This window comes from Phascolarctos cinereus, unplaced genomic scaffold (genome assembly GCF_003287225.1).
Source record: "Phascolarctos cinereus isolate Bilbo 61053 unplaced genomic scaffold, phaCin_HiC Scaffold_3;HRSCAF=262, whole genome shotgun sequence".
In the NCBI taxonomy this organism is placed as follows: domain Eukaryota; kingdom Metazoa; phylum Chordata; class Mammalia; order Diprotodontia; family Phascolarctidae; genus Phascolarctos; species Phascolarctos cinereus.
In genome coordinates this window covers 44,649,964-44,676,452 of record NW_027555736.1, presented here as the reverse complement: position 1 = coordinate 44,676,452, position 26,489 = coordinate 44,649,964, and the positions used below count along the sequence as shown (strand labels likewise).

The 26,489-nt window shown below is 40.7% G+C and overlaps 1 protein-coding gene across 3 annotated transcripts in view; it reads right to left on the bottom strand.

Moving 5' to 3' along the window:
• Nucleotides 1-26,026, bottom strand: part of BBS4 (Bardet-Biedl syndrome 4) — a 73,261-nt gene extending 47,235 nt beyond the window's left edge. For 2 of the 3 annotated variants that reach the window (XM_020994447.2, XM_020994448.2), the window contains exons 1-2: nt 25,926-26,026; nt 19,505-19,556 (exon numbers count right to left, since the gene is read on the bottom strand). In XM_020994447.2, the coding sequence (XP_020850106.1) occupies nt 19,505-19,556; nt 25,926-25,949 (76 nt within the window). In that variant the 5' untranslated portion in view covers nt 25,950-26,026. Of the gene's footprint in view, nt 1-11,372; nt 11,523-19,504; nt 19,557-25,925 lie in introns of those variants that run through there. The other variant, XM_020994451.2, reaches the window with a different exon arrangement.
• Nucleotides 26,027-26,489: the final 463 nt, after the last annotated feature.

The window sequence follows — 26,489 nt, the reverse complement described above, 5'->3', positions numbered from 1 at the left end:
TTACTTTATGCACTCTATATTCCAGTTAAACTAGAGTATTATAAGTTCTTTGAACTCAGTATTCTCACATCTGCCTCTGAAGGCAGACTGCTGACAGTACAAGCTATTGTCTGTATATAGACAGTATTGCTTCCTCATCTCTGCCTTTCAGAATCCCCATCTTCCTTTATGGCTCAGTTTAGGCACCTCCAGAAGGCCTCTCTGAACCCTCCAATAGTTGATAACCCCTCCTCTCCACAAAAATTACCTTTCATTTACTTATCTTTGTTCATGTTTTGTCCTTCCAAAACGCTAGCATTCTTCCCCTCCCTCCAAATTACTTTGTGGTTGCTTCATCTACAAAGTGTAGATCTATGCGTCCATGTTTCTTCCTCCTAGTAGAATGTAAGCTCCTTGTGGGCAGGGGCGGTTTCACACTTTTCACTGAAGTCCTCCACCACTTTGAGAGTGTCTGGCACTTACCAAATGTAGCTGAGTTGACTTTGTTGCATAAAGTACTACGTCCTTATATATTGGCTCTACTGGGGTATTCCACTAAAGGATGAAATATTGTCTCAGGTCCTTACTGTGTGACCCCAGAGAAAGCATTTACCCTTCTGAACCCTTCACAGTTATTACTATTCTTGTTAATATTATCCTACCAACACAGAAAGACTTAGTTACCATCACATATGGTAAACAGTAGGGCTATTTGCCACACTAGACTAAATTAAGAGTAAGCTCAGTGAGTGGGTCTGCATAGGAGGGTGAGGGAGAGACAGAGACAGTAGGTCTACAAGGAATGTGAGTAGTACAGCTAGATCACAGAATCTATGAGAATTTTAGAAATCATCTTAATTCCACTTGCTACAAAAACTCCAGAGAGGCAGTGTTGCACGGTGGAAAGAACACCAGGTTCAGATCCTGCCTCTGATACTTATCACCTGTGCGACCTGGAACAAATCACTCAGTCTCCTTAAATCAAGGAGGCTGGATTAGCTGGCCCCTGAGGCGACCGTCAGCTCTAGACCAATGAGCCTAGAATTTTAGAACGACTATCTAGATCACTTCACCCATTTGTGTCCACAAATCAGCAACCTTTAAAGAAGTGATAACCCCTGGCTTTGACATAGTGCTTCAAAGCTGACAAACTATTCTACACACAGTATCTCGTATGAGGCCCCCTCGGTGCCAACCCGTTTTATTATTTCCGTTTTTTCAAACGAGGAATCAAGGTCCTGGGGTCACATAGGAAGGCCCTTCGGTAGGATCTAAACCAAGCCTAGCGTTCTACCTCCCCCCACCACCTCTCCCCTCACCACCTCACATACACACACATCCCCCACGCTGCCTCCATGAAGAAGGCAGAGGGGTTTATAAAACAGCCCTTAAATATTCACCCTGACATTGTAATCAATCTGATCTCTGTTTAGACAATTCTTCCATGCTTTCTCATCCTGTACAATCCCCACCCATATCTTTCTATGGAGCCTCCACAGAAGATATTCAAGTGCTTAGAAGCCTTTTTAAAGCTCTTTTTAACATTTCCAGAACACCAGTGGAACACCCGGACTGTCTATCAAGTTGTCTCTCCTCACGCATCTCTTTTCCGGGCTCACAGTCTTTTATTGTACAGGTTATATCATCTTTAAATGAGGTCTTTTTTCTTAGGTGCAAGTCATTATTGACAATGCGCCACAGCCAACTTATAAACACTATGTTTCTCTAGTGCTCCAAAAAATTGCCAAATTTTGCCTTCCTTAAACATGTATTTTCCAAGTAAATCATTTTTTCTTTTTTCTTCCTATTATTACAGTTGACAGGCTTTGACAATGGAAGACAGGAGACAAACTACCACAGTTGTCAGAATGGCATCTTTCCATCTGCGACATGATGGAACAAAATGTGAATATATTAGAAACTGCTGAATGCTCACATGGCCTTCTAGCTCTTTTAGGAACTAACCCAACCAAACTTGCCCACCCAAAAAACAAATAACATTTCAGAAATTCTGCTTTTCTGAGATGTTTGATGAAAGAGACACATTTGGACTGACGTTTTTTCTACATACATAATGAAATCATGTAAGAGCCAGAAAGATTATGAAGACCTTCTATTTCAACTTTCTCATTTTATGAATGAGAAAACTGAGGCCTAAAGAAGGGGAACAAGCTGCTGGAGCAATCAGACTAAAGCCCAAGTCTCCTGACCCTTCCACAGTCCCATATCCCTTCTCTATTTGTAAACATAATAGTCTGCATAAGTGGGAATGATGACAAAGAAGTTGAATATGCAAATATAAAATACATCTTAAATAACACATCGAGACTTACAGGATTAAGATCTGTTGTTCAATCATTCTTAAACTGTCTGTCTCTACCAGAAAAGTCTAATCTGTGAGTATCCTTAGGGATTTTACAGTATATTCCACAGAACTATTTCTTGGAGACAATCTTTGTAACCATATTCTATGGTATAAATAAAAGTTACAACATTAAGTATTTTAGACTGGCACTTTTCCGACATTTTACTTATTATACTTGTATAATGCTAATACAATCAAAGAATTCACTTGTTTATTATTTTTATGCAGATTTTTTTTGCAGGTGGAGTTTCACTCCTACAAGTTCAAGGCTGGTTTTAAACTTGCCTTGAGGAATTAATTGATGTTGATTTGAAAATGCTAGGTGCATTCAGAAATAAGGCAGTGTACTTTTCTAATTGGCAGCTACACAGAACTGGAAAGCGTGGAAGGCAGAATCAAGATTCCCAAGAGATCTGGACTGGCAGGCAACAAGCACAGTAGATGGAGTAACTGGACTTAAGAGTCAGAACATCTGAGTTCAAGTTCCAGCTCAGAAATTTCCCAGATACAAGAAAGCTGGGGGGCAGCTGGTGCAGTGGATAGAGCACCAGCCCTGGATGCAGGAGGACCTGAGTTCAAATCTGGCCTCAGACACATAACACTTACTAGCCGTGTGACCCTGGGCAAGTCACTTAACCCCATTACCTAGCCAAAAAAAAAAAAACAGACAAGAAAGTTGGACTCATTGATCACCCAGGTTTTTTCCAGATCTAGATTTATGACTCTATGACTTAATCTACTTTGAGTTTCAGTTTTCTCATCTGTAAAAGGGTGATAATCATACCTGCCCCACAGAGTTGTTTTTTGAGGGAAGCGCTCTGAGAATAAACCTTTCTAAAGCACTACATAAAGGTGAATAGTTGTTATTCTTAATAGGGTAAAACAAAATAGGATAAACACACAGTTCTATATTTAGATTTTAAAAAATCAGATGCCCAAGTATAGGATGTGGGAGACCTGCTTTGATAGCAGTTCACTTAAAGAAGACCTACAGTTTTTAGTGAGAACTCAGCTCAACATGAGCCAACACTGAAAAAACTTCTAAAACAAAAGTCACCGGTTTAGGCTAAACTAACAAAATTATAGAGGTCGAAGATATGGGAAAGAAAGTCACATTCTACCTTGTGCCAGTCAAAGTACATGAGTATAATTTTGAATCCTGGAGAGCACATTTCAAGGGGATTACTGACAAACTGTATATTCAGAGGGGTAAACAAAGATGGTCAAAAGTCTAGAATGTAAGTCACATGAAAGCTATTCCAAACTCTCTCTTAATTGGGGCATCTGGGTGGTGCAGCAGATAGAGCACTGGCCCTGGTGTCAGGGGGACATGAGTTAAAATCAGGCCTCAGACATTGTGTGACCCTGGGTGAGTCACTTAACCCCAACTGCCCTCCAAAAAAAAAAATTATTGATGCTTCCAAAATGCTATCACTTCCTTCAAGTCTCAAGTCCCACCTTCTCCAAGAAAGTTTTTCTCAGTCTCCTTAATCTTATAGGGCCTTCCTTCTGAGATTATCTCCAATTTGCCCTGTATATATCTTAGATTGTGGGCTCCCTGTGAGTAGGGTCTTTTTTTTTTTGCCTTCCTTTGTAACCCCGGCGCTTAATACAGTGCCTGGCACATAGAAGACACTAAATAAATGCTTGTTGACCTAATTTCCCAATAACCCCACCCCTACAGAATCCTCCTTTGTTTAAGGCAATACAAACTGATACAATGAGCATGTCTGATCACAGTTGCCTCACTTCAAACCTATTCTCTCTCCACCAGGAAGAGGGACACATGTTTTATCATAAGTCCCTTTGAATCCAAACTGGTTAATTCACTGATATGAACTGTGTTATTTTCCTTTATTTTAGTGTGATGTTGTTTTCTAGGTTCTGTTTAATTTGCTCTCTACTAGTTCAAACAAGTCTTTTCAAATTCATCAGAATTCTCACATTCATCGTCTCTTATGGCTCACAACATTCCATTATATTGACACACCACAGTTTGTCACTTCCCGGTTGATGGGCACTCATTTTGTTTCCTTTTTTTTTTTTTTGCTACCACAAAATGTATTATGAATATCTAGATATATATGAGCCCCTTCTTTTGACATCTTTAGCGTATAAAAGGGCATCTGTGGTGTCAAAGGAAATCAACGATTTAATCAGTTTTCTAGCATAGTTACAAACTGTTTTCAGAAGTAGTTAGACTAATTCATTGGTCCCCACACTTTCTGATTTCATACCAGACAATGTATTCAAAGGAAGTAGATGTCCAAGGTCCTTATCTAAGAGATGAGATTTATTTTACTTAATCCCTTGTAATATAACTAACATAACTAATATGACTGGAAATCACGGGGAAGCAGTTATGAGAATGAACTTCCTAACAGAGTTGTTAGACAAGAGAACAGACAACCTCATGAAGCTCCCCATCACTGTAGGTTCACAAATAAGCTAAATGACCACCTGTTGAAGAACATATTAAAAAAGTGGTGTTAGGTTACCCTTAATGTCCCTTCCAACTGTACAGCAGGACAAGAACCAAAGCACTGGAAAAGCGTATCTTATGAAGGTAAGAAAATACAGGGAGCCCAGTGTATCTCTTGTCACTGTCTACAGAGAGCAATGTCATACACAGGAACAGGGAATGTTCCTTAGGCTCCCTATATAAGTTATAACTTGTTCACTTTCAGCATGCTGTAAACTAAATAGATGCTAGATGACTCAAAGCTTTTTAGGAGTAATTCTTACACAAATATTACATGGTTTAACTCAAGGTTAGTTGGTTGGTTTGTTTTAAGCACGTATTTGTTAGTATTTCCTTATATCCCCAGAGCTTAGTACAATGCCTGGTACACTGTAGGCACTTAATAAATGTTTATTAACTGTCTACTCATATTGGGATGCTCAATATGTCACTGTCATTTTAAATTTAAGATAATAATTTAGTTATTCATATAATCTCTGGAAATTACTCTGGAAACAGCCATTCACATTGCTATTTGCCTAAAGAAAATCTCAATTCAAAAAGCAATTATCCTGTAACTACTATGTGCCAGGCATTTAGCTTCACTTAAGAAGCTGCTGAATAGTATTAAAACAAAGTGAAGTGGAAAGTAAACTGTTCTCTCACCTCTTCCTCAGATCCAACCAATTAGACATTACAGAGGCATCCTATTCGTGACTCAGCATTTACGTGCCTTATGAAGAAATATCAAACACTGCCACTATCATTTTTTCCTTTCACTAAGGCACTGGGACAGAATGTTCGCACCAAAGGTTAACCCTTTTTCAAGAATTTCTTTAAATTTAAATAGATCCTTTCTACCAGTGTCCAAAACAGTGAGAAATAAATTTCTGGTTAAAATTTTTCAGGAATTTGCTTTTAACAAGATGTTTGGCAAGGTTCTCAGGTAGGTCAAAATTTAAATAACTAAGCATGAATTAAAATAAGCAAATTACATATTTAAGAAAAATCATAACCACCAACAAATAAAACTACCTGGTACCAAAATATACTGCTTTAGGCACAGGCATCAGTGGCAATTAAGCATTTTGTCAGATCAGAACAGATTTCAGTAGAAAGGTTCTATCCTTACAGGAAATTTTTTTGAATTGTGATTCACTTAAAAAAAAGCTACTTTAAATCATAACTTTTATTAAGACATCCATAAATCATGAGTAAATATGAACAATGCTACAAAATATGTAAACAAAAATTCTAGCACTTAGTCCAAAGGACAATTCACATTCATCAGTATTCCTGCAATTTCATTATCCACTGAATACTATTATTTAAAAGAAGTGAACTCTTTACTCTCCAGAGATTTGACTGACAGCATAATGGGCTTTGGCTTATATTATATTTCTACTCAGTCTTTAATTTTAAAAACTCCTGCAAATACAGCTGTTTCCACATACCTTTTACATTTACATACACATAGGATGATTAGTCATGCTGAAAAGAAAAGGAAGGATCACTGTGACTTTTTGTGGGGTGTTTGTATAGCTTTTAGATGATGGTGACAATATCTTTACCTGCTTGTATTTATTGCATTTGTCATATTTCCTTTTCCTTTTACCTAGTTACTTAGAATAGTGATTAGTGAGGATCTTTTTAAAAAATTTTAAACAATCTACTTCCTGTTCAAATCAAAAGGGATCAGAATGGCTTGCCAAGGAACTAGGCTCTTTAAACACAAGAAGCCCACTCTTGCAGGCAAAGAATGATTAACATCTTACTTATGTAGGTGCTTCTGAGTAAAGTTTGATTACTGAAACCTCACAAGGTGTCTTGGGGTTTACAGGCTAGATTTCTTTCTTAAGGACCATGCCTTAAACCCAAATCATTCTGGCTCTCACTGATTGGCCAACAATAGGTCCCAGCCCAAGCCTCACTTACTCATCCTTTGGGCCCCAAAGGCTCAGAGTGTGTGTATGAATAGCAATTTTTTCTCTTTTGGCCAGAAACCTTGAGGGTCTTGCCCTCCCGCAGTGATTTTTTTTTAAACCAAGTAAAAGAGGCCATTCTTTGCCTCATTTCTTACCTACCCTTAATTACTGAATGGGTGTTGCCTCGGTTAAACTGAGGCCTAGGAAAGACCTTAACTTAAAAAGGCCAAGGTCTCCCACTACATGGAGGACCATCTCCAGTCATCCTGATCTATATCTAGACTGGAGCCAGATGGCTCTGGAGGACAGAGTAAGGCTCGTGACTTTGCACAGCCCTCCCTCACTGAAATCCAATGAAATACAAACCATGGCATCACCTTCCTGATGTCATAGTCCTCTTAGAGAACAAAGGACAAACAACAAGGTGTAAGATAAAAAGCAGAGAGAGAGGAAGGACTGGACCTGTCTCTTCTCTCCTTTAGAAGAGGGGAGTGAGTGGGGAAAAACCTAGGTTTTTGAACTGAGTTAGGCAAAAAAAGCTAAGGATCACAAGCAGACAAGAGTTTAGAGATCTAACTGTACAACCTCTTCTTTTTACAGGTGAAGGAAAAAAGGTAAAGTTATTCACTCAAGCTCTCATAGCAAGAAGTAGAAGAGCTCTGATTCTAACCAAGATTCCCTAATTCCAAATCCATTCGGAATCCATGCACGAGAGGAAGGTGGAGCAGAAAGGGGAAGGGCACAGCAAGGCTCTAGCCAGAGGAAGCTCAGCTGGAAAATGTTCTCTCCATGTACTTTTGATTACTTATAATCTCGTGCATCATTTCTGAATTCCAAAATCCCTCAGTAGCGTGAGGGACGAGGGGAAGAAGAACAGGATATGAGGCAACAACAAAAGGGAGGAACAGTATAGCCACTTGGTGACCAAGAGTCAAAGTTTGGAAAACCCGGGAGCTTTATTTAACTAGGAAGCCTGAAATCAAAGGTGTGGCATTCAGCAAGGAAGCTGGTGCCCCCTGGTAAATAAGCAGAGGGCCTCAACTGGGCCCAGCCTATAGCAATTTCTTACAAAAATCTCAGCTGTTGTTTGAAACTTTTCCCCTGTGTTTACCTTAAAAAGCGACGTATGCCAGACATGGCAAAAACAGACAGTGCTTTTTTGTTCCCTTCTTTCTTGGCATCTCCTAGCACAGATTAAGTAAAAAAGAAATCTCATTTATAAATTTCTCTGTTATTTTCCTTGTGCTTTTAGTTCATAATATAGGGGAATGTCAAATTTGACAGTTTGTAGCATCATGTTACTTCTCATTTAAAATGCATCCTCTTGGGGCAGCTAGATGGCGCAGTGGCTAGAGCAACGGCCCTGGAGTCAGGAGGACCTGAGTTCAAATTCGGCCTCAGACACATAACACTTACTAGCTGTGTGACCCTGGGCAAGTCACTTAATCCCACTGCCTAGCCCCCCCAGAAAGAACCTTAAGCCATGGCAGTGTTCATCCTAGTCCAAACAGCTGAGTTGTCTTTAATTAATGCTACCTACAAAGCCAGTGGAGGAAGTTTATTCAGTGTATGACACTCAGAGCCAACAAAGATGGAAAGAAATATCCAACGGACACCGAAATCTTCACAGCAGCCCTCTTTCTTGTCACAACCAAGAACTGGAAACAAAATAGGTAGCCATCATTTTGGAGAATGTAAACAAATTGTGGTACCAGAATATAACAGATTACAGCACAGTAAGAAACAACAGATAGGAAGAATTCAGGGAAGTGATAGGACTTTTAGGAACTAGTACAGAGCAATGAATGCAGATCAGAAAAACAAAACAGGACAACAAAGTAAGTGGAAAGGAGGAAAAAAAAAACCATCCTCAAAACTGAATAATTATAACGACCAAGCCGTGCCCAAGAGAAAACTTGAGAAAATGTATCTTCCAGTCCTCTTTGCAGACATGAGGAACTGTGGGTATAAAATATTGGATCTGCAATATGATTTACATGTTACTGGGTTGTGCTAGACTGACTTATTTTTCCTCTTTTAATCTTTGTTACAATGGATGGTTCTCTGGGGCCAAGGATATAATTTGGGAATACAACTGACATAAAGACAAAAGATATCAGTAAAAATATGACTTTCTTATCTTTTGGTGAGGTGATTGAGGTTAAATGACTTGCCCAGAGTCACACAGCTAGTGTTATATGTCTGAGGATGGATTTGAACTCAGGTCCTCCTGATTCCAGGGCCGGTATTCTAACCACTTCGCCACCTAGCTGCCCCTAAAAATATGACTTTTTAAAGAAGCTAACTCAAACCAAAATATAAAGTGGGCTAAGAGTCACAGTATTCTTTATTTTGTGGGAAACTAGCATAAACTAAACTTCAACATGAAACAGAACAATGGCAGGAGAGCTCTCACCTTGAGGACTGGAGTTTTCAATCATGATTCCTCATGCCTTAGTTGAGAGATTTTTCTCAGAAGTAAGGTAAAGTTATTTTAGCCTTTTTCAGACTAGTCCTTGTCTATAGTGCAAAAACACTTCCACAATTTAGAGCCTTTGACAATATCTTCTGTAGAAACCAAAAAAACCAAACCACTTTTTTTCAACCTCACAGAACAGTTTAGAAAAACTACCTGAAATACCCAAAACTTTGTTGTGACTTATCCCTTAACTTTTCATTAAAATAAGAAAATATCTCCTCAAAAAAGAGCCCATCACAGATTTTATAACTGGAAGAGGCCTCAGAGATGACCTAGTTTAACCCTCTCATTTTATACAGGAGGACTAGAGGCTGGGAGGGGTCAAGTGATATGCTCAAGGTGGTAAAGAGCAAGTCAGAGATTCAAACTCAAGTCCTCTTAATTCCAAACAAAATAAAACCCAGTTTTTAACCAAGAGCCCTAAGTGCCTTTCATCAATTGCATGTTTATGATAAAATGAATAGAATTAAATATTCTATGATAATTTTTTTTTAAATTAAAGCCCTATTATTTTCCATGGCATAATTATGGGAAAGGAATCAGGAAAAAAGTGAGTGCCAAAATTTCAATTCAAAACAAGAAAAGCATTTCAGAAAGAATTAATTTTAAATGCAATTAGGAAATTAAAATCCTATCATGATAAGAGTATTCCAGCCTGAGAATAATTCCAGGATGCTTCAATTAGCAGCAATCTTTCTTCTATTACCATAGAGCTGGAGACACAGACAAAAGTAGAGATCTCAATCCTACAACCAATGGAATTGCTTTTCAGACCAGCAATCCCTCTGAAGGGCAGAGCACAAATGCAGGGCTGGGCATTGGTTCCAGTTACATGACCAGGAGGGGCTTGTTCTCTGCAGTGTTGCTTCCCTTGTCTCCCTCTGCTTGTATCACTAGAGGTTTCAAACTGGATTTCCAATGCCTTTCTAGGCTGTTTTATGCAGAATATCCATGAAATATTTCTAATATCTCCTTTGAATTGAACTGTCTGTACAAGAGACACCCTTTAGTCCCAACCTTCAAGTTATCCGTGATGAGATACCCACCAGCCAGCTCTGCCAGGAAATCAAGGGCAGGGAAAGAATTCAAGAACCATGAAGTCCAAAGCAACCTTTGCTTCCTTTCTTCTTTTAAATAATTCCATCATGTCTAGTGGACACTAAAATCACATTTCTCACTGCCTCTGGTGAGATATTATGTCTATTAATGCCCCCAAATCCCACAGTACGACAGGCATTCCTGTTAACAGCCAAGAACTCATCTCACATTCCTAGGCTTTTCTTTTTAATTTCCTCAGGGTTCAATTTTATGTTACACATTTGTACCATAAAATACATGATCAAACCCTGCACAGAGATAACTAGTCTGGCTGGTTCCATACTACTATATTTGTATTAATAAACAAATATTTGAGCCTACTGTAGCATGGCAGGTGCTCTAGGGCATAAGCAGGAGTATAAAACATGGTCCTTGCCCAAAGGAGCTTAAATCTTGTACTTTCTTTTTTGTTTGTTTATTTTGGAGAGGCTGGAGGGGATAAGATAACAAAGTAAGGCTGTTTAGGGTAAGTGCCAAATGACTGGTAACAGACAATGTTTAAATTAAAATTGGGGCGAGTGTGAGGTGCTTGCCCTAAAGCCCTTCAGGCTGGAGTGGCCAAGAAAGGCTTCACAGAAGAAATGACGGCCTGAATTGGGCCTCGAATCATATAGGGCAGAGAAGGTGACAGGATATTCTAGGTGACAAAAAAGAAAGAGAACAAGGGCACTCAGATGGGAATGAGGAACACGTTTAAAGGACAGGAAACAAAGAGATAATCTCAGCGGGACCAGGAGCTTCTGTAGGCAACCTTTGTATCAGAGACTCCCCCAGCAGGAAGGACCCAGTTACACATTCAGGCTTTTGGTTATTTCTCTGAACTCTTAAGCCTCTAATGCCCCTGCCTAGAAAACCTCTAGAATCTAGAATCTAGATAATCACTGCTAGAGACTGACTCCTCAGTTTCAAGTACAGAAGAATCAATCAAGCAGCACTTATTAAGCACCTATAAAGGGCCAGGCCTGGTGGAAGTGACAAGGATAAAGAGACAAAAATCAAGGCCCTACTCTCAAGAAGCTTATGTTCTAATGGGGAAATAACACATACATAAAGAAGTCTACATACCAGATAGACAGCCAGAAGCTGGGAGAGGAACAGGCCAGGCTTATAAAGAAGGTGGCCCCTGGGACTCTGAAGGATCCAATAAGGAAAGAGAAGATTCTAGGAATGGGGGAGAGCAAGCACCCAGGCACAGAGGGTCGTGCAGAAGAAAAACAAAAAGACCAATGCAGCTGGATCACAAAGTATAGGAAGGGGAAGTGATGCACGCCGTGGAAAAGCAGGCTGGATCTAGGCTGGGAAGGGCTTTGAAAGACAAACAGAGGAGTCATAGTTGACGACTGAAGAAACAGGATGCAAGTAACATGGTCAGATGTGCACGGGAAGGAAATCACTTCGGCAGCTGTGGGGAGGGTAGATTAGAAAAAGAAAGGACTCCAGACAGGAAAATTAATCAAGTTGTTGCCAAAGTCCAGCCAAGATGGGATGAGGGCCTGAACTAGGACAGTAGCCAGGTTAGTTGAGACGGAGATAGATACAGGACAAGTTGCAAGAGGTAAAAACAACAACATTTGGCAACTGATGAGGTATGTGGGCTGAGAAAAAGTGAAGAGACAGGGATGACACTAAGTTTGTGAACCTGGGCAAGCCCCCCACAAAAAGAGGGAAAGGCTTGGGGGTAAGAGAGTAAGTTCAGTTTGGGACATTGGTTTGGAACGCTTATGGAATATCTTGTTTGAAACATACAAAAGACTGTTCAAGATACTTGACTAGAATTCATAAGAAAGACTAGGGCTAACCTGGTCTATAATTCCTAAGGTATATATAGATCCGGGAGTCATCTGCATAGGGATAATTAAGCCCAGAGAAACTGATGAAATCAGTGAGTTTAGTGAGAGAATAGAAATCGGCCTATGATACCCTTGGGGAACACCCAGTTAGAAGGTATAAATATGGATCATGAACCAGCTGAGGAGACTGAGATATAGTTGGAAATATTATAATAGAAAAGGGTTTGGGTATGTTTTTAAAGGAGGAAGATAAATCAGGAACCTATGAAAGCATACTTGCAATGAACAAACTTTGTACCTAGGACATATGAGCATAAAATCATCAAATCAACCTTTTAAGACAAACTCAGTTGAACTGGGGATACCAGATTGGTGTAAACCTAGGAGCTTAGCTTCTTCTTTAAACTAATCTTTTGCTCACTAAGTGCTAAGCTCAGTTGTTTATACCTGAAGAAGGACCACTGAGTGCTGCCAGAGCAAAGCCCCAGTTGCCTTGCTCTAATCAGGGCTCTGTGAAGGAGTAACCATTAATCCCAAAGATCTCTTTCAATTCCCAGTCACTTGCAGTTCCAAATATGAGAAGGGCTCCTCTCTGTATGTAGTTATCATCAACTGGTCAAGTTGACTGCTTTCTGCAGCTGTCCTATGTAGGATGGCTTCTTCTATGCTGGCCCTTATTGTTCCCACGAATGGCTCTGGCCTGGCTCCTGCTGCATTTCCTTTTAGATCTTGTAGGAGCCCCAGATGTGGCTCTTTTTCAGCTAAACCATCCTTTTGGCCAGGAAAACACAAAAGAAAAAACCTTTCTTTTATTGGCACAGTATTCATCCCAAGGGAAAATACCTTAGGAATTTTCCTTGCCCTCCCTGCAGTACATCAGCTATGCAATGACACAGGGCTTTTTGGGACTGCATCTTATCAAAGATTTTCCTTTTTACCACTGCTCCTATCTGCCTCGAGACACACACACACACACACAGAGCACGCATGTATGTGCGCATATACACATGCACACAATATGCATGCAAGTGCACACAAACACACCCTGTCTCAGACATACACAGACACCCACAACAGCAGCAGCTCCCGTTGTCCACCTGCTTCTGGAGTTTCACAAACTCTGGCTTCAGCTAGAATGACCATAAATCTTGACATCCCTCTTCTTCTGAGATCTAGAGGAGGGTTTCTACTCAAAAGGACATGTCACATTTGGTTAGGAGGCATAAAAGCACATGAATTAGTAGCTTTCCTGAGCCCTTGGGTCAGTTTATTCAAATCACCCAAGGCCATCAATAATCTTGGGAAAATACTGTTTTCCCTTATTAGATCAATTGTAGGGAGGTGGTGGGTTGGGGGTGATGATCTTAAAATGAGCTGCATATATGTTATGAGATTCAGTGTGTATGGTGAAAAGCACACTGGACTTAAGAGCCACATGACCTGGCCCCAATCCTGACTCTCACACATATTGTGGGCAACTTATTTAACCCTTCTAAACTTCAACCAACTGGTACATAAAAAAGAAATAATGCTCCTTAGATTCCCAGACTCCTAGGTTGTTGTGAGATTGCTGTAAACATTAAAATCCTTATAGAAATGTGAGCTCTCAGTGTAATGTCGCCCTTCTAAACTCTAGAGGTCCTTACCCCAGCTCCTACTTCCCCAGTTACAGAGGAGAGCCCGGGGAGATGCCTTCAGAGTAGGCCCTGCACTCCACCAGGCACGTCGGGGCTGAGGGTTGACACAGACTCGAGACTCTTTGGGACTCAGCTCTCTATTTCCATTAAAGAAACAGCATCTAAAGCAGCCCTCTGAGTATGAGAAGTATTTGAAACAGGCAGAGCTGAGGAGGTAGTATTGCAGAAATGAGTTGTAGGAAAGCAGAGAGATAGGAGATGGTAAGACAAGATCAAGGATGCTAATAATCCAGTTTGATAATAATGTTAAATGTTAAGTGTAAAAAATTAAAGTTGATGGGTAGATTGAAGCCAGCTTTGCTAAATTTTAATTAAATTGTTTTAATTAACAAAAAATGTATTTTCTACTCTTCCCATCTACTCCCTTCCACATTAAAAAATAAAAACAAAAACCTTGTAACAAATATGAAGTCAAGCAAAACAGCAAATTCCCTCAGTGGCCACCCCTGTAATGGCCATGTCCAAAGAACACGTCTTGATCTTCACCCTAAGTCTATCAGCTCTCTGTCAATAGGTGGGTAGCATGCTCCATCATGGATCCTCTGAAATTGTAACCGGTCACTGAGTTGATCAGTTTCTTAAGTCTTTCAAAGATGTTTCTCTTTATAATGCTGTTGCAGCAAAACAGTATTCCATTATTCACCAACTGATGGACACCCCCCTGATTTCTAGTTCTCTGCAAACACAAAAAGAGCTGCTATAAATATTTCTGTACACACATGTCCTTTTTCTCTTTCTTTGATCTCTTTGGGGTGCCTGTGATATTGCTGTGATATTGTGATCTTGCTGAATATGTGATATGATATTGTGACATGATATTGCTGAATAAAAGAATTTAGTAATAATTTAATAACTAACAGCTAGGCCAATTTCAGAGCTCCACCAACAATACATTAATGTACCTGTTTTCTAGCCCCTCCAACATTTGTCACTTTCCTTTTTGGTCAACTTGGCTAATCTGATGGGTGTGAAGTTGATTTAATTTACATTTCTCTAATTATTAGTGATATGGACCTTTTTTTTTTCATTTAGCTACTGATGGCTTAGACCTTGAAGCCAGATTGTAGAATGGCTTAGATAAGTAGTTTGCATTTTATCTTCTAGGACAGGGTATCTAAAACTAGGGTCTGGAAACTTGCTTTTTTTGGGTCTTTTTTAGTTTTGATAACTATATTTCAATACACTTGGTTTTCTTTGTAATCTTGTATATTTTATTTTATGCATTAAAAAATGTTATTCTGAAAATGGACCCCCAGCCTTTGTTTGCCCAACTGCCAGAGGGGCTCAGGACATGAAAATTTAAGAACCTCTTCTCTGGCAGATGAGAAATACTGAAGATTTTTGAGGATTAGAGAGACACTGGCAAATGGAGCTGTGCTTACTGCAGGAAGACTACCTTGATACCTGTGATAAGGATAAGAGGAGAAACCGGGAGGCCAGTCAAGAGGCTATTACAATACAAGAAGTGGAGAGGACTTATACATAAGGTGTTCATGAATGAAACAATACAAAGAGTTAGCATACTAGCTAGACTATTTTAGGTGATAAGTGAGAAGAGATCAGAATGGCCTGGGAGATCTGAGAAGGAAGGATCACTTTTAGCTAAAGAGATCACTGAAACTTTTATAGAGGAGGCAGCATCTAAACTGGGCCTTAAAGGGGAAACATCCCTAGGCAGAGATATGGGAAAAGTCTCTTCCAGGCATGGAGACTAAAGGCACATGCAAGTGCGTGCTGTGGGAAGTGCCAAGTTTGGACAGAGCCTGAGAGACTTATGGCTAAAAAGTACATTGTAGTCAGACTAATTTTGAAAGCCTGAGTAAGGAATTTTTATGTTTATGATGCAGGCATGAAATGGTCAGATTTGCATGTTAAGAAGATGACTCTGGCAGCTGTATCAAGGACTAAAAAGAGGAAAGACTGGAGATAGAGAGAGACAATTTAGGATATGGCTATCACAGCCTAGACGTATGGTGATGAAGGCCTGAACCAGAATGGTATCAGTGTGAAAGGTGGCAAGAAAAGAATCCATGTGAAGGCAGCCTGGCAGAACTTGGCCATAAAGACATGGGTGTGAAGGACAGAAAAATCAAAGACAACACTGAGAAGTCAAGCTTGGGTGAATGAGAAGATGAGGAAATTCAGGACTAGTGAAGATGTTTGTGAGGGGAAAGTCTTATCAAGTCTACTGCACAAAGTCTCTTGTATCCAGCTTGTTGTCTACTGTCCATTCACAGAGACACTACCCTACTCGCTTCTTACTCGTACTACTGCAGACTGCATCCTAATTGGTCTCCCTGCTTCAAGTCTCTTTAATATCCAACCTTGCCTCTGAATTGCTGCCAAAGTGATTTTCCTAAAGTATAAGTCAGACCAAGTCACTCTTCTCAATATGGTACAGTGGCTACCACCTCTAGGATAGGGATCCACGGAGCCCCAAGGACTCCATATAAAGATTTCAGGGGGTCCATGAACTTGGACGGGGAAAAATTATATCACTGACCTCTACTGGAACTTCAGCAATTCTTTCAATTGTGAATGTAGGTGACCATAGCCAAAGGGGCCCAGGGCAGAGAAAGTGAAAAACCTTTCCACTAAGATCAAACACAAACTCTTATCTGGAACCTCCCTCTTCAGCCTGATCCTTATTTGGCCAGAAGCCTTTGCTCAAGATCAATATCCCCAGCTCTCTAGCAAGGGGCCAGGAATGAGCTAGGTTTCTAATCAATTCTCTTTTATAACATAGTGCCTGAGGCTACACTTCTTAGTGAATGCTTAAAGTATTTTTTGTCTTCAATGATCCCATTTAAGCTCCAGGTAGAACAGCCATTATATAACTGAGTGGTTCTCCATCCCCATACAACCAAATCTGCTTATCTGTACTGTAAAGAGTATTAATCTCAAGTACTTACTGACCCAGTCACCTCTGTTGCTTAATTAAGCTCTCTGTCGATATAAATGGAATCTCCCAAAGGAAGCTAAAAGTCTTTTAACCAAAATATTTAATTATCAGCAAACTCAGGGAGAAATTTAGGCTGCTTTGGGCTCTTGCTACTCAGCAAGTCTAAAGTGATAATGTGTTCTTAACAATAGTTAACAATAGTGAGCAAGGAACAGGAGAGCTCTGAGCAGCGGAAGGATAAATTAACTGGCCAGTTTTCTGGCTCCACAGACATTTACCAAATGGCTTAACATAAATATCAAAGTGGGTCAGATCAACGTCCATTCAATTGCTAATTCTGCATCTGACAGTTGTGCCAAAAGACCTTTGAAGGGAGAATATGAATGCTCTTCATGACTTCTTATCCTCAACCAAAGGAATGGAGCTATCTATCGAGCTAACTATACTTAATGCAACACTTCAGTTATCCGGCATCCTCAGCTGTGAAGAATAAAGTCCTGAAGCAAGGAGTAAGCCAAAAGGCCACAAAGTCCATACCACAAAAGTGATCCGCACGGTACTTAAGAGAAAGTCCCTCAAACCTCTAGCTTGACCACGGTCTCTAACAAGTTTGGGTATCTGGTCTCCTTCCTTGCTGCAGATTAGAAAGCACAAAGACAGCCTGACAACAGAGGGTGCGCCAGGGGAGCTCTAAAAAGTTGACAGAAGAAGTGAAAAAGGATAGTAATCTGGCACCCTATAAAAGTGCTATAGACCTCAACATTCCCTGAGGTTTTTTGGTTTCCCTTGTGGTTTTCAGACTCTGAAGGTTGCAGAATGTACACATATCATGGCTCTGACAGGCTAAGGGACTCACCCACAGTCATACAGCCAGAAAATTAGTGTCCAAGTGCTCAGAGCCCTACCGCATCTTCTCACAGCAAGGATCCCCTGGGGGCTTCCTCTGGCACATGCTATCCAAGTGACTCGGCGGGATCCCTCTCAACTGCAGCATCTTTTGACACCTACGTCAGTAGCAAGGTAATGCACAAGTGCGTATAGGTCATTTCCCTGCTTAATAACCTTGAGTGGCTCAATATCGCCTACAAGACAAAGAATAAATTCCTCAACGTGGCACTTCGAGTGCTTTGTAATTTGACTCTAAATATCTTTCCTGCCTTATACAGTATTCCTCAATTCAATGCAACAAATGTGCCAGGGCCTATATGTACAGGCTCTGAGGACATGGAAAGGAGACACTCCACAATCCCTGCCTTCAACAAGCCTGAAATCTAACAGACATAATCTAATCACAAATAAGCACACCACCAAGTCAACTACGATCCAGATCCTACATTTTTAATACAAGCTCCCAATTTTACAGACGAGGACACTGAGTCTCGAAGAGGTAAAGAGGTTCGGTCAAAGTCATTTTGTTTAATTAGGGGCAGCAATGGGACATTACACTGTGAGTTGCTTGAGGACAGACACCGTCTATTGCCTTTCTTTCTATCCCAAATTTAGCACAGCACCCGACACACAGCAGGCACTTAATATATGCTTACTGATTGCAACTCCACCAAATCTACCTCTCAGTCTCAAATTTCTTACACTCTCAAAGTTCATAAAATCTGTTTAAAGAAGGGAGGAAGCATAAAGTTAATACATGATGGAAAGATTCTGTTCCCAAAAAGTTCAAATAAAAAGTTCTGCCTGTTAAAGAGGGAAGCTCCAATTATTAGACAATTCACCTCTATGGAACACCCGAAGATGCTGGCCGTAACCTGTTCCAAACACCTGGCGCAAGAACCTCCCAGGTTCTTAAACTTGTTTAAAAATTGTTTTTGCAAAATGAAACACAGATTCAATCTATGAGCCAAACCAGGAAAAAAATACACATCATGACTAGAATATTCTAAACAAAAGTAACACTGAAAGGCAGCTGAATTCCAATTAAGTTTAATGATTAATGATGACCAGAAAGAAAAAATAATGTTAAATGCATAGATGCACCCTATTTAATTTGTAATTTTGGCTTTTATTATGTTTCTATAGAGACGCTAACCCATAATCAATTTGTAGAAAATCAGATGATCTGTAGAAAAAGTTTACTGGTGCACAGAAAAATATTTTGGACAGACTGTAGCCACGTATGCTCTAAGAACTTGACAGAGAAGTCTGTTACAAGTGGAAAAGGAGACGCCAAATACTGGTGGCCCCCAGCTTGGCTCAGAAGACTTAAGTCCATAAGCCACACTGTAGCAGGCACAAACCTGTCACTGCAGCAAAATAAATCCTACCCTTACTGTCACAAGTTTCCTTCCACAGTGCCTTGCACAAGAACATCCCAGAAGGTGCCATCACTGCTAACACTTCTCCATCTGGCCCTCTTTTAGGGGAATACAGGCTGCCTCAGTACTGGGGCAATGTTCTCAGCGCAACCTTGCACCTCCACCAGTGGAGCCCAAGTATCTCTGACTCAAGGAAGCTGCAGCTTAGAGCTCCCGCTTGAGGCTGGTACAATAAAATGACAAGCTGCTGATTGCTATGTGCTCTTGTGTGACTCACTGCAATTCATGTCTCTAGTCTGGTCAGCTGCCCTGTAACACTAACACAATTACTACCCAGAGTAAACTCCATAACAGCATTCGAGAATCCTTCAGGTTAAAATGTGCCCCTGAAATCTAAGATCTGAATGGCAGGTTACTCCAGGGCCCCCAACACCAGGTGGCATAGCTCCTAAAATATACAAAACCAAAGAAAGAATCTTGTAGACGCATTCAATGGAACACAGAATAATGTGCATATACACAAAGATTACAAACAGACCTTTTTTCAGGCGAGGTTTCTGAGGCTCTATGGTCCCAGGAAACTGAGTTGTCTGAAATGAGAAAAGGACTTTGTTCAGGTACCACACACTATGTTTACAAAATGGGCAGAAGCTACAAAAGACAAGCCTGGCGTGTTTCCAGCAAGTAGGAATTCCAGGAAGTAGGATTCTCGCAAGCTGCTTACTTACCACTCTAATTACAGATAGAAAAGGTTTTTGAGTGTACTTTCTGAGTATTACAGAACCAATACATTCAACAGTCGTTTGAAGTCCAGCGTCGACTGGAGCACAACTGTTACATAATAGTTTCAGAAGTCCATTAAGTTTTTTCAAAAAAAGTAATTAGCCTGCAAATCTTGTTTATAAAGAAATCAAAAAGATGAGAGAAAATTCCTTTACGGTAATGAGATTTATGTAGATAACACCTGCAAGCTCTGTAAATTCAACTGCAGCATACTGGGTATCAAAGCCATTCAAAAAGTCTATTTCCTAACCACCTTAATGAAGGCAGCACACTATATTCTAAAGCTGTCTATGCATGCAATTTGATTACTTTTTGATACTTTTAAAGTATTATTGTGCATAGCTGGGGGCAAGAGGATAGAGTGTTTTTGAAAATATAAATTTCTTGCTGTGCTTCTATAATAATGACTTCTAAAATATGGAGCAGATGGTACAACAAGGGAGAACTTTGGTGTTTTATTTTTTTTTTATTACAACCATGACACTGTAAAGTCATAGGAATGAAAAAGAATAAACTGCTTCTACTATTTGCTCTTTTTTTTAATTCTGTTTTGTTTTGTTTTGTTTCTTTCTTGTGGTTCCTCCTATTGGTTCTAATTCTTCTTTACAACATGACTAATGTGAAAATGTTTAATAGGAATGTATATGTAGTGCCTATATCATTTTGCACACTGTCTTGGGGAGGAAGGGGGAGAAGGAGAAGTAGAAAAATTTAAAACTCAAAAGCTTATGGAAGTGAATGGTGAAAACTAAAATTAAATTAATTTTCAAAAAAGAGTAAGCTGCTTCACTGGAAACAGACTGTGATCTAATTCACAAAAAGACAGACTCTTTTGTGAGTGATTCATATTCTAAACCTAACGCTGTCTTCTACGTCATACCAGAATCCCTTTCTATAACCCCTAATGGCTATCTTCTTTGAAACTTCTAATGACGGGGATGGGTAATGCGGTTTAGCAGAAATAAAACTGGAGCTGGAATCACAAGACTTAGATTCTAATTCTATCTCAAACACACAAACTGTATAACCATGGGCAAATCACTTACTCTAAAAATATGGTTCCCATTTAATGGTTCCTGAGCACCTTAGGGTTCACAATGATAGTACAGGGGGGTCACACTAAAAATTCTTAGGCAGTAAATAATTGCAAAATATTATGAGTAGTATATTAAATTATCCTGGGGGTTCTCAACATATTTGTTGTGGATGAAAGGAGTTTGCAGAATAAAAAATGTTGGAAATTACTCCTCTAAAAGCCTCAGTTTCTTCACTATAAAATAAGGATAATAAAGTTGTAGTACCCACCTCACAGAGTTGGTGTGGGGAAAGTGCTTTGAGACTCTTAATGCACTTTATAAATGTGACTTGCTATTGTGCATAACTCCTCCCCCAAACCCAGGCAGTCAATTCCACTGTTGGAAAATTCCATTAGGAAATTCTTTTTCCCTTAACTTCCATCCACTGGTCCAAGTTCTGGCCCTGAGAGCCACACAGACTAAATCTATACCTCTTTCACATAATAGCTCTTCATATGTTACTCTCTAATCCCTCCACCTCCAGCCTAGTTTCCTCCTGCAGACTAAACTGTTCCTCTTACAACATATTTTCCAGATCCATTACCATCCTGCCCACCTTCCTCTGGACGTACTTATTTTCCAATGCCCGTTTTAAAATGTGATGTCTGGAGCCAAACTAGACGTTTCCATCACAGAGCAAGAACAATGGACAGACCACATGCTCCATTACTGTCTCTGCAATGTCAAGAGAAAAGGCACCCAGCATACTGGGTGACCTCCTGGTAGCACACTTACGTAAGAGCATGGGCAAGATCTGAATAAAAGGTTCAAACCCTGGCTCTGGCATTCATTACTGGTGTGACCTTGGACAAGACATTTAGAAACAAGAAAGTCTCTAACCCCAGTTTTCTCTTGTGTAAAGTAACAGGGCCGCACTAGATTCCCTCTGAGTGAGCCTCCATCTCCAAATCTAGGCTCCGACGAGAGAGTCACAGAGGATGGCTAGGTATAGATGAGTTACACCTGTATTACTGAAGAGTGTATGGATATCAATGAGAACCTAGACCCATCAGAGTTTTGGAGTGATCTGACTATTACCTCTCCTTTCTATACTTCCATGGACTCAACATAAGATTAGGGTTAGGGATAAGTACTCCACTTGGGATTTTCTTGGTGGAAGGAACTCCCAGGTGATACACCTTCCAACAAAGCAGACCAGCACTGCTTCTGAAGTTTTTAATATTATGGAGTTACCTAGAAAACTGAAAAGTAAAATGACTTGCCCAGGGTCACACAGAAAAAGGTCTCAATCCAGATCTTCCTGGCTCTGAACCTTGCTCTCTACACATTATGCCAAGCTGCCTCTCAGTCCAAAACGTGCATTAGAAATAAAATACTCTAAAATGCAAGCACGTGGTTTCCAGATCAAATTGCCAGAGAGGCAAAACAAATGGAATGAGATAGTATGTGTAAAGAGCAGAGCATCCTGTGACTAGGTGAAAAAGAGATTGATACTGTACCTAGAAACTCACAGTGGACAATTTAACCACCAAAAGATAAATTAATGACATTAACTAAATGAAAACATAATAAATACACCAATTCCCCTTAACAGGAATCAAAGGATATTAATAGTAAGATTCAATGATTTGAACTATTAATCAAATCAAATCAAATGAAATAATACTTATAAAGAGCTCAGCACACTGCCTGGTATATAGTAAGTGCTATATGAATGCTTATCCCCTTCCTTTCCTCTTTCTTAATCCAGTCTTTCCCCTCCTCCATAACCTTTAGTGGAAAAAAATCTAAACATACCATATAGGCATACAGTGAATGTATAATACAGTGGAAGCACTCATTCGAAACATGCAGAAATTGGAAAGGAATAGGCAAAAGATTCTTACAAGTTCTTACAAGTTAAAGTCCCAAATGCTAAGGAATATAAGAACAGCCACCATTTACATTGTTATCTTCTTTGATCTTGACAACAACCTTATAAGGTAGGTGCTATTATCATCCTATTTTGCAGAGAAGGAGGCTGTGAAAGATTGAATGCCTTGCCCGTGGTCATAGCGCTAGTCAGTGTCTGAGGCAGGAGGCGAACTCAAGTCAAGGCTTCCTGACTCCAAATCTAGCACTCCATTCACTATGCCACCTGGTTGTCTAAACCTGCCCACTAAACACACTGCATTTTGATAAGTAGGTAAAATATCTGATTAAGCCTTACAGGAGTGAAAAAAGGCTTGAAAAACATTCCAGTCTTCTAATGGATATGTTGTTCCATCCATGGATGCCCGTCTCAGAAGACCGTGAGAAGGGGCTTTTGTCAAGCCCAGCTCACGGGGTGAGAAGGTCCGAGGGACCCACAGCTGCCTCTCGTTCTTGGTGAATGACCAGCCTCGTCTCTATCATCTCTTTCTTTTATAACCCACTTTCAGCCACTTCGACCTAATTCCCTGTCTATAACGTGCTAGGATCTACTCGTGCCTGCTACCTGCTTTGTTCTTTGGGTGATGCTGCACTTCAGTCACGACTCACAGACATACCACGGTCCTCAAGAGAATAATGGTGAGTCTGCCTCAGTCAATCAGTAAGTAGGCATTCAGGGCCTGCTCTGCGCCAGGCCCGGTCCTAGGCTGTCGCTGTTGTTGTTTGTCCTTGGCTGGGGATACAAATCCAGAGAAGGGTACTATCCCCACTCTCAAGGAGCTTATATTCTAACAGGGGAGACGAGCATATCTATAAACACGTGCAGAATAAACAGAGAGACTCTATGGAATATGGTTAATATCACATAGTTCTCCAGCTGGTAACTGGGGGAGAATCAGGAAAGGTTTCCTGTTTGAGCTAATCTTGAAGAGAGGGACTCTCGGAGGCTCTTGGGGAATGGGGGATGAATGCCAAGGAGCCAAGAAGGAAGACAATGTCCTAAGGGAGGCACAGCTCTTTTTAGCTGGTTCACAGGATGTGGGAAAGGGAATAATGTACCTCGAAGCTAGAAAGACGGATTGGGCCAGGGTGTAAAGGGCTTTAAAAACTAAACAGAGGTTCTACTTTATCCTACAGGCAAGAAGGAGCTTCTGGCATTTACTGAGGAGTGTGACATGGTTAGATCTGTGCTTACGGAAAGATCACTCTGGCAGCCATATGAAGGACTGACTAGAGTGGGGCAGACACCTGAAGTGGGGAGACCAATCATGAAGCTAGAAGTGATGAGCACCTGAAAGAAAATGGATGTATGTGTAGACGGAAGGGGTACTGTGACCCTGGGCAAGCCCACCTACTTGGGTTTCAGTTTCCCCATCCGTAAAACAAGGAGGCTGGACTTGATGGTCTCTTAATCCCTTCCAGCCCTAAATCTATGATCTATCATAGTATAAAAAGCCTTAGGGAGGAGCCTGGGCTCATGAAAATAACCTATCCAAAGGTTATATCCTGCTTGCCACTTTCTACTTAATTCTGGGCCCAGCTCACTGACCATTTGCACTGTCTGTCTAAGACAGATGAGCTGTATAGATTGTTCATCCAACTGAAAATCATAGGATAGACAAGAAATAATCTTCCCCATTTGTGCTTTTCTTGTGTAAACTCTTTTGAGTGAAAGGGCCACTGTTATTTATTCATTTAAACTTCGGTATGATAATTGAAGTCTTCATTCTAGTCTTCAAAGCACTGGATAAAGAACAGTTTACTTTATACCTGATGTATAATTCTTCTTTACTCCATAGCTGATGTGTAGATGTGAATTATGGTGGCTTTGAATTCAATAATTAGCAGGCAATACTTATTCCATTTTTTTAAATTAAAAAGCACATTCATATTTTGAAGAATCTCTACTGAGATTCTGTAAGAGAATAGGTAGCCAGCAGACATTTAATAAATATGTTGAGAACAAAACAAATACCTATGATCTTATGATTTGAAAATGCTGATCGCTTGATGTAGTTTTCATTTCAAAGAGATGCAAATATATTTTAAGGCAATGATTTTTATATTATTTTTCCCATGCCAGAAAACTGATTATTTTATTCATCAGAGCTAACTGAAATAAATGAAAATGATGAATTTATTAACTCACTGACAAATGAATTATGTTCAACTAAAGCACAATACATACACATACATTTGAGACTGCATAAAAATGGTTCATGCCTGGCCTTAAAATTTGCCCCATTTGGAAGAGGAGATGAGGTTGAGGCTGATGATACCCAAGTTATAACCAATTCCTTAAGCTTAAGCTTTGGTCCTGGTATTGAGTATGGAAATAATTGCCAGAAAATAAACTCTAGCTCTATGTACATGGCCCTCTGTGGTCTAGGGCCTAAGTTTTCCTAAAAGAATCCAGGGATTCATTTTCTGGCACACTAGATAATGAAAATATATCAAAGTACTGAGCAATGAAAGAGACAATTTTCAAAGACCGTTCCTCCTCATCTCCATCCTGTTGGCCCCAAAGCAACAAAAGTCCAGGAAGAGATCATCCCAAGGATGTTGGTAAAAGACTTGGGTTTGAATCCTGTCTCTGACACTTACGAACTCTGTGCTGACCACTGACTTAACTGCCATGTGCCTCAATTTGCTCATCTGTGAGATGGAGACAGCATCTGTGGTTGGTTATAGAAGAGGAAACTGAGGCACATGTTGGTTAAGTGACTCCTCCCTAAAAATGCCCACCAAAGACTCTCATTCTCCACGGGTAGCTCTCCCCGCCCCTGCCTCTCACTCCCTCCCCGGGACCCAGCCTGCTTCTCTGCAGGGGCGCCAGCATTAATTATGCCCCTGCTGTATGCAGGAGCTGGGCTGAGCGAAGGATGAAGGATCACCATTTGGGACCCTCCTCCCCCCACCCCGCCTCCGCTTTCTGGGCCCCGCGGGGCGCTCCCGGACCCCGGGCGGGGATGAAGGGCACCCCAGGCGGGACGGGGAGCCTCCTTTCCTGAGGAAGAGGAGAAGGGAGACCCTTCCCCGCCAAGGGGAGCAGCCCCAGGCCGGTCCTGCCTTTGCCTCCCACAGAGAAAAGCTTTGGGATCTGTTTGAGATCCCACTGGGGGAGGGGGGAAACGCCACGCCCACGCCCACGCCCCGCACCAGGGCTGGGACTGGAGGAATTGCGGGATTGGGTTCCATCCCGGCCCCTCTAACCCCCAGCTCTCTCACCTTCAGCAGCTTCTCCTCTGCCATCTTGGCCCCTCCCCCGGAGCAGCCGGAAAAGCCTCGTTTCCAAGGCGACTAGTGAACCCGGAACTTCTTCCGGGACTTTGGACGGGAAAAGAGCAACGGAAGTGGATCATAGAGAAGGCGGACGTTTGGCTAGAAGATACCTTTTTTGTCACGTGGAGGCTCTATCGCCATCTAGCGGCTCAGGGGACCTATCCGGTGTCTGGCTCGAAAGGCGAAGCTAGAAGAGAAAAATAGCATCAGCTGATGGGCGGTTGCCAGATGGTTAGCAACTGGGTAGCACAGAGGGAGATACACACACGTATAAATGTATATACGTATGTATGTATATATATGTATACATCTATAAACACATACACACTCATATATATACACATGTATACATATATACACATGTGTATACATGTGTTTATGTATATACATAGAGGTGGATATGTGTGTTGTAAATGTGAATTCAATATGGATACAAAGTAACTTTTTTATATGGAAGCATTAAGAAATGGGGCAATCAGGAAAGGTTTTGTGTAGAGATGGCCACTGGGC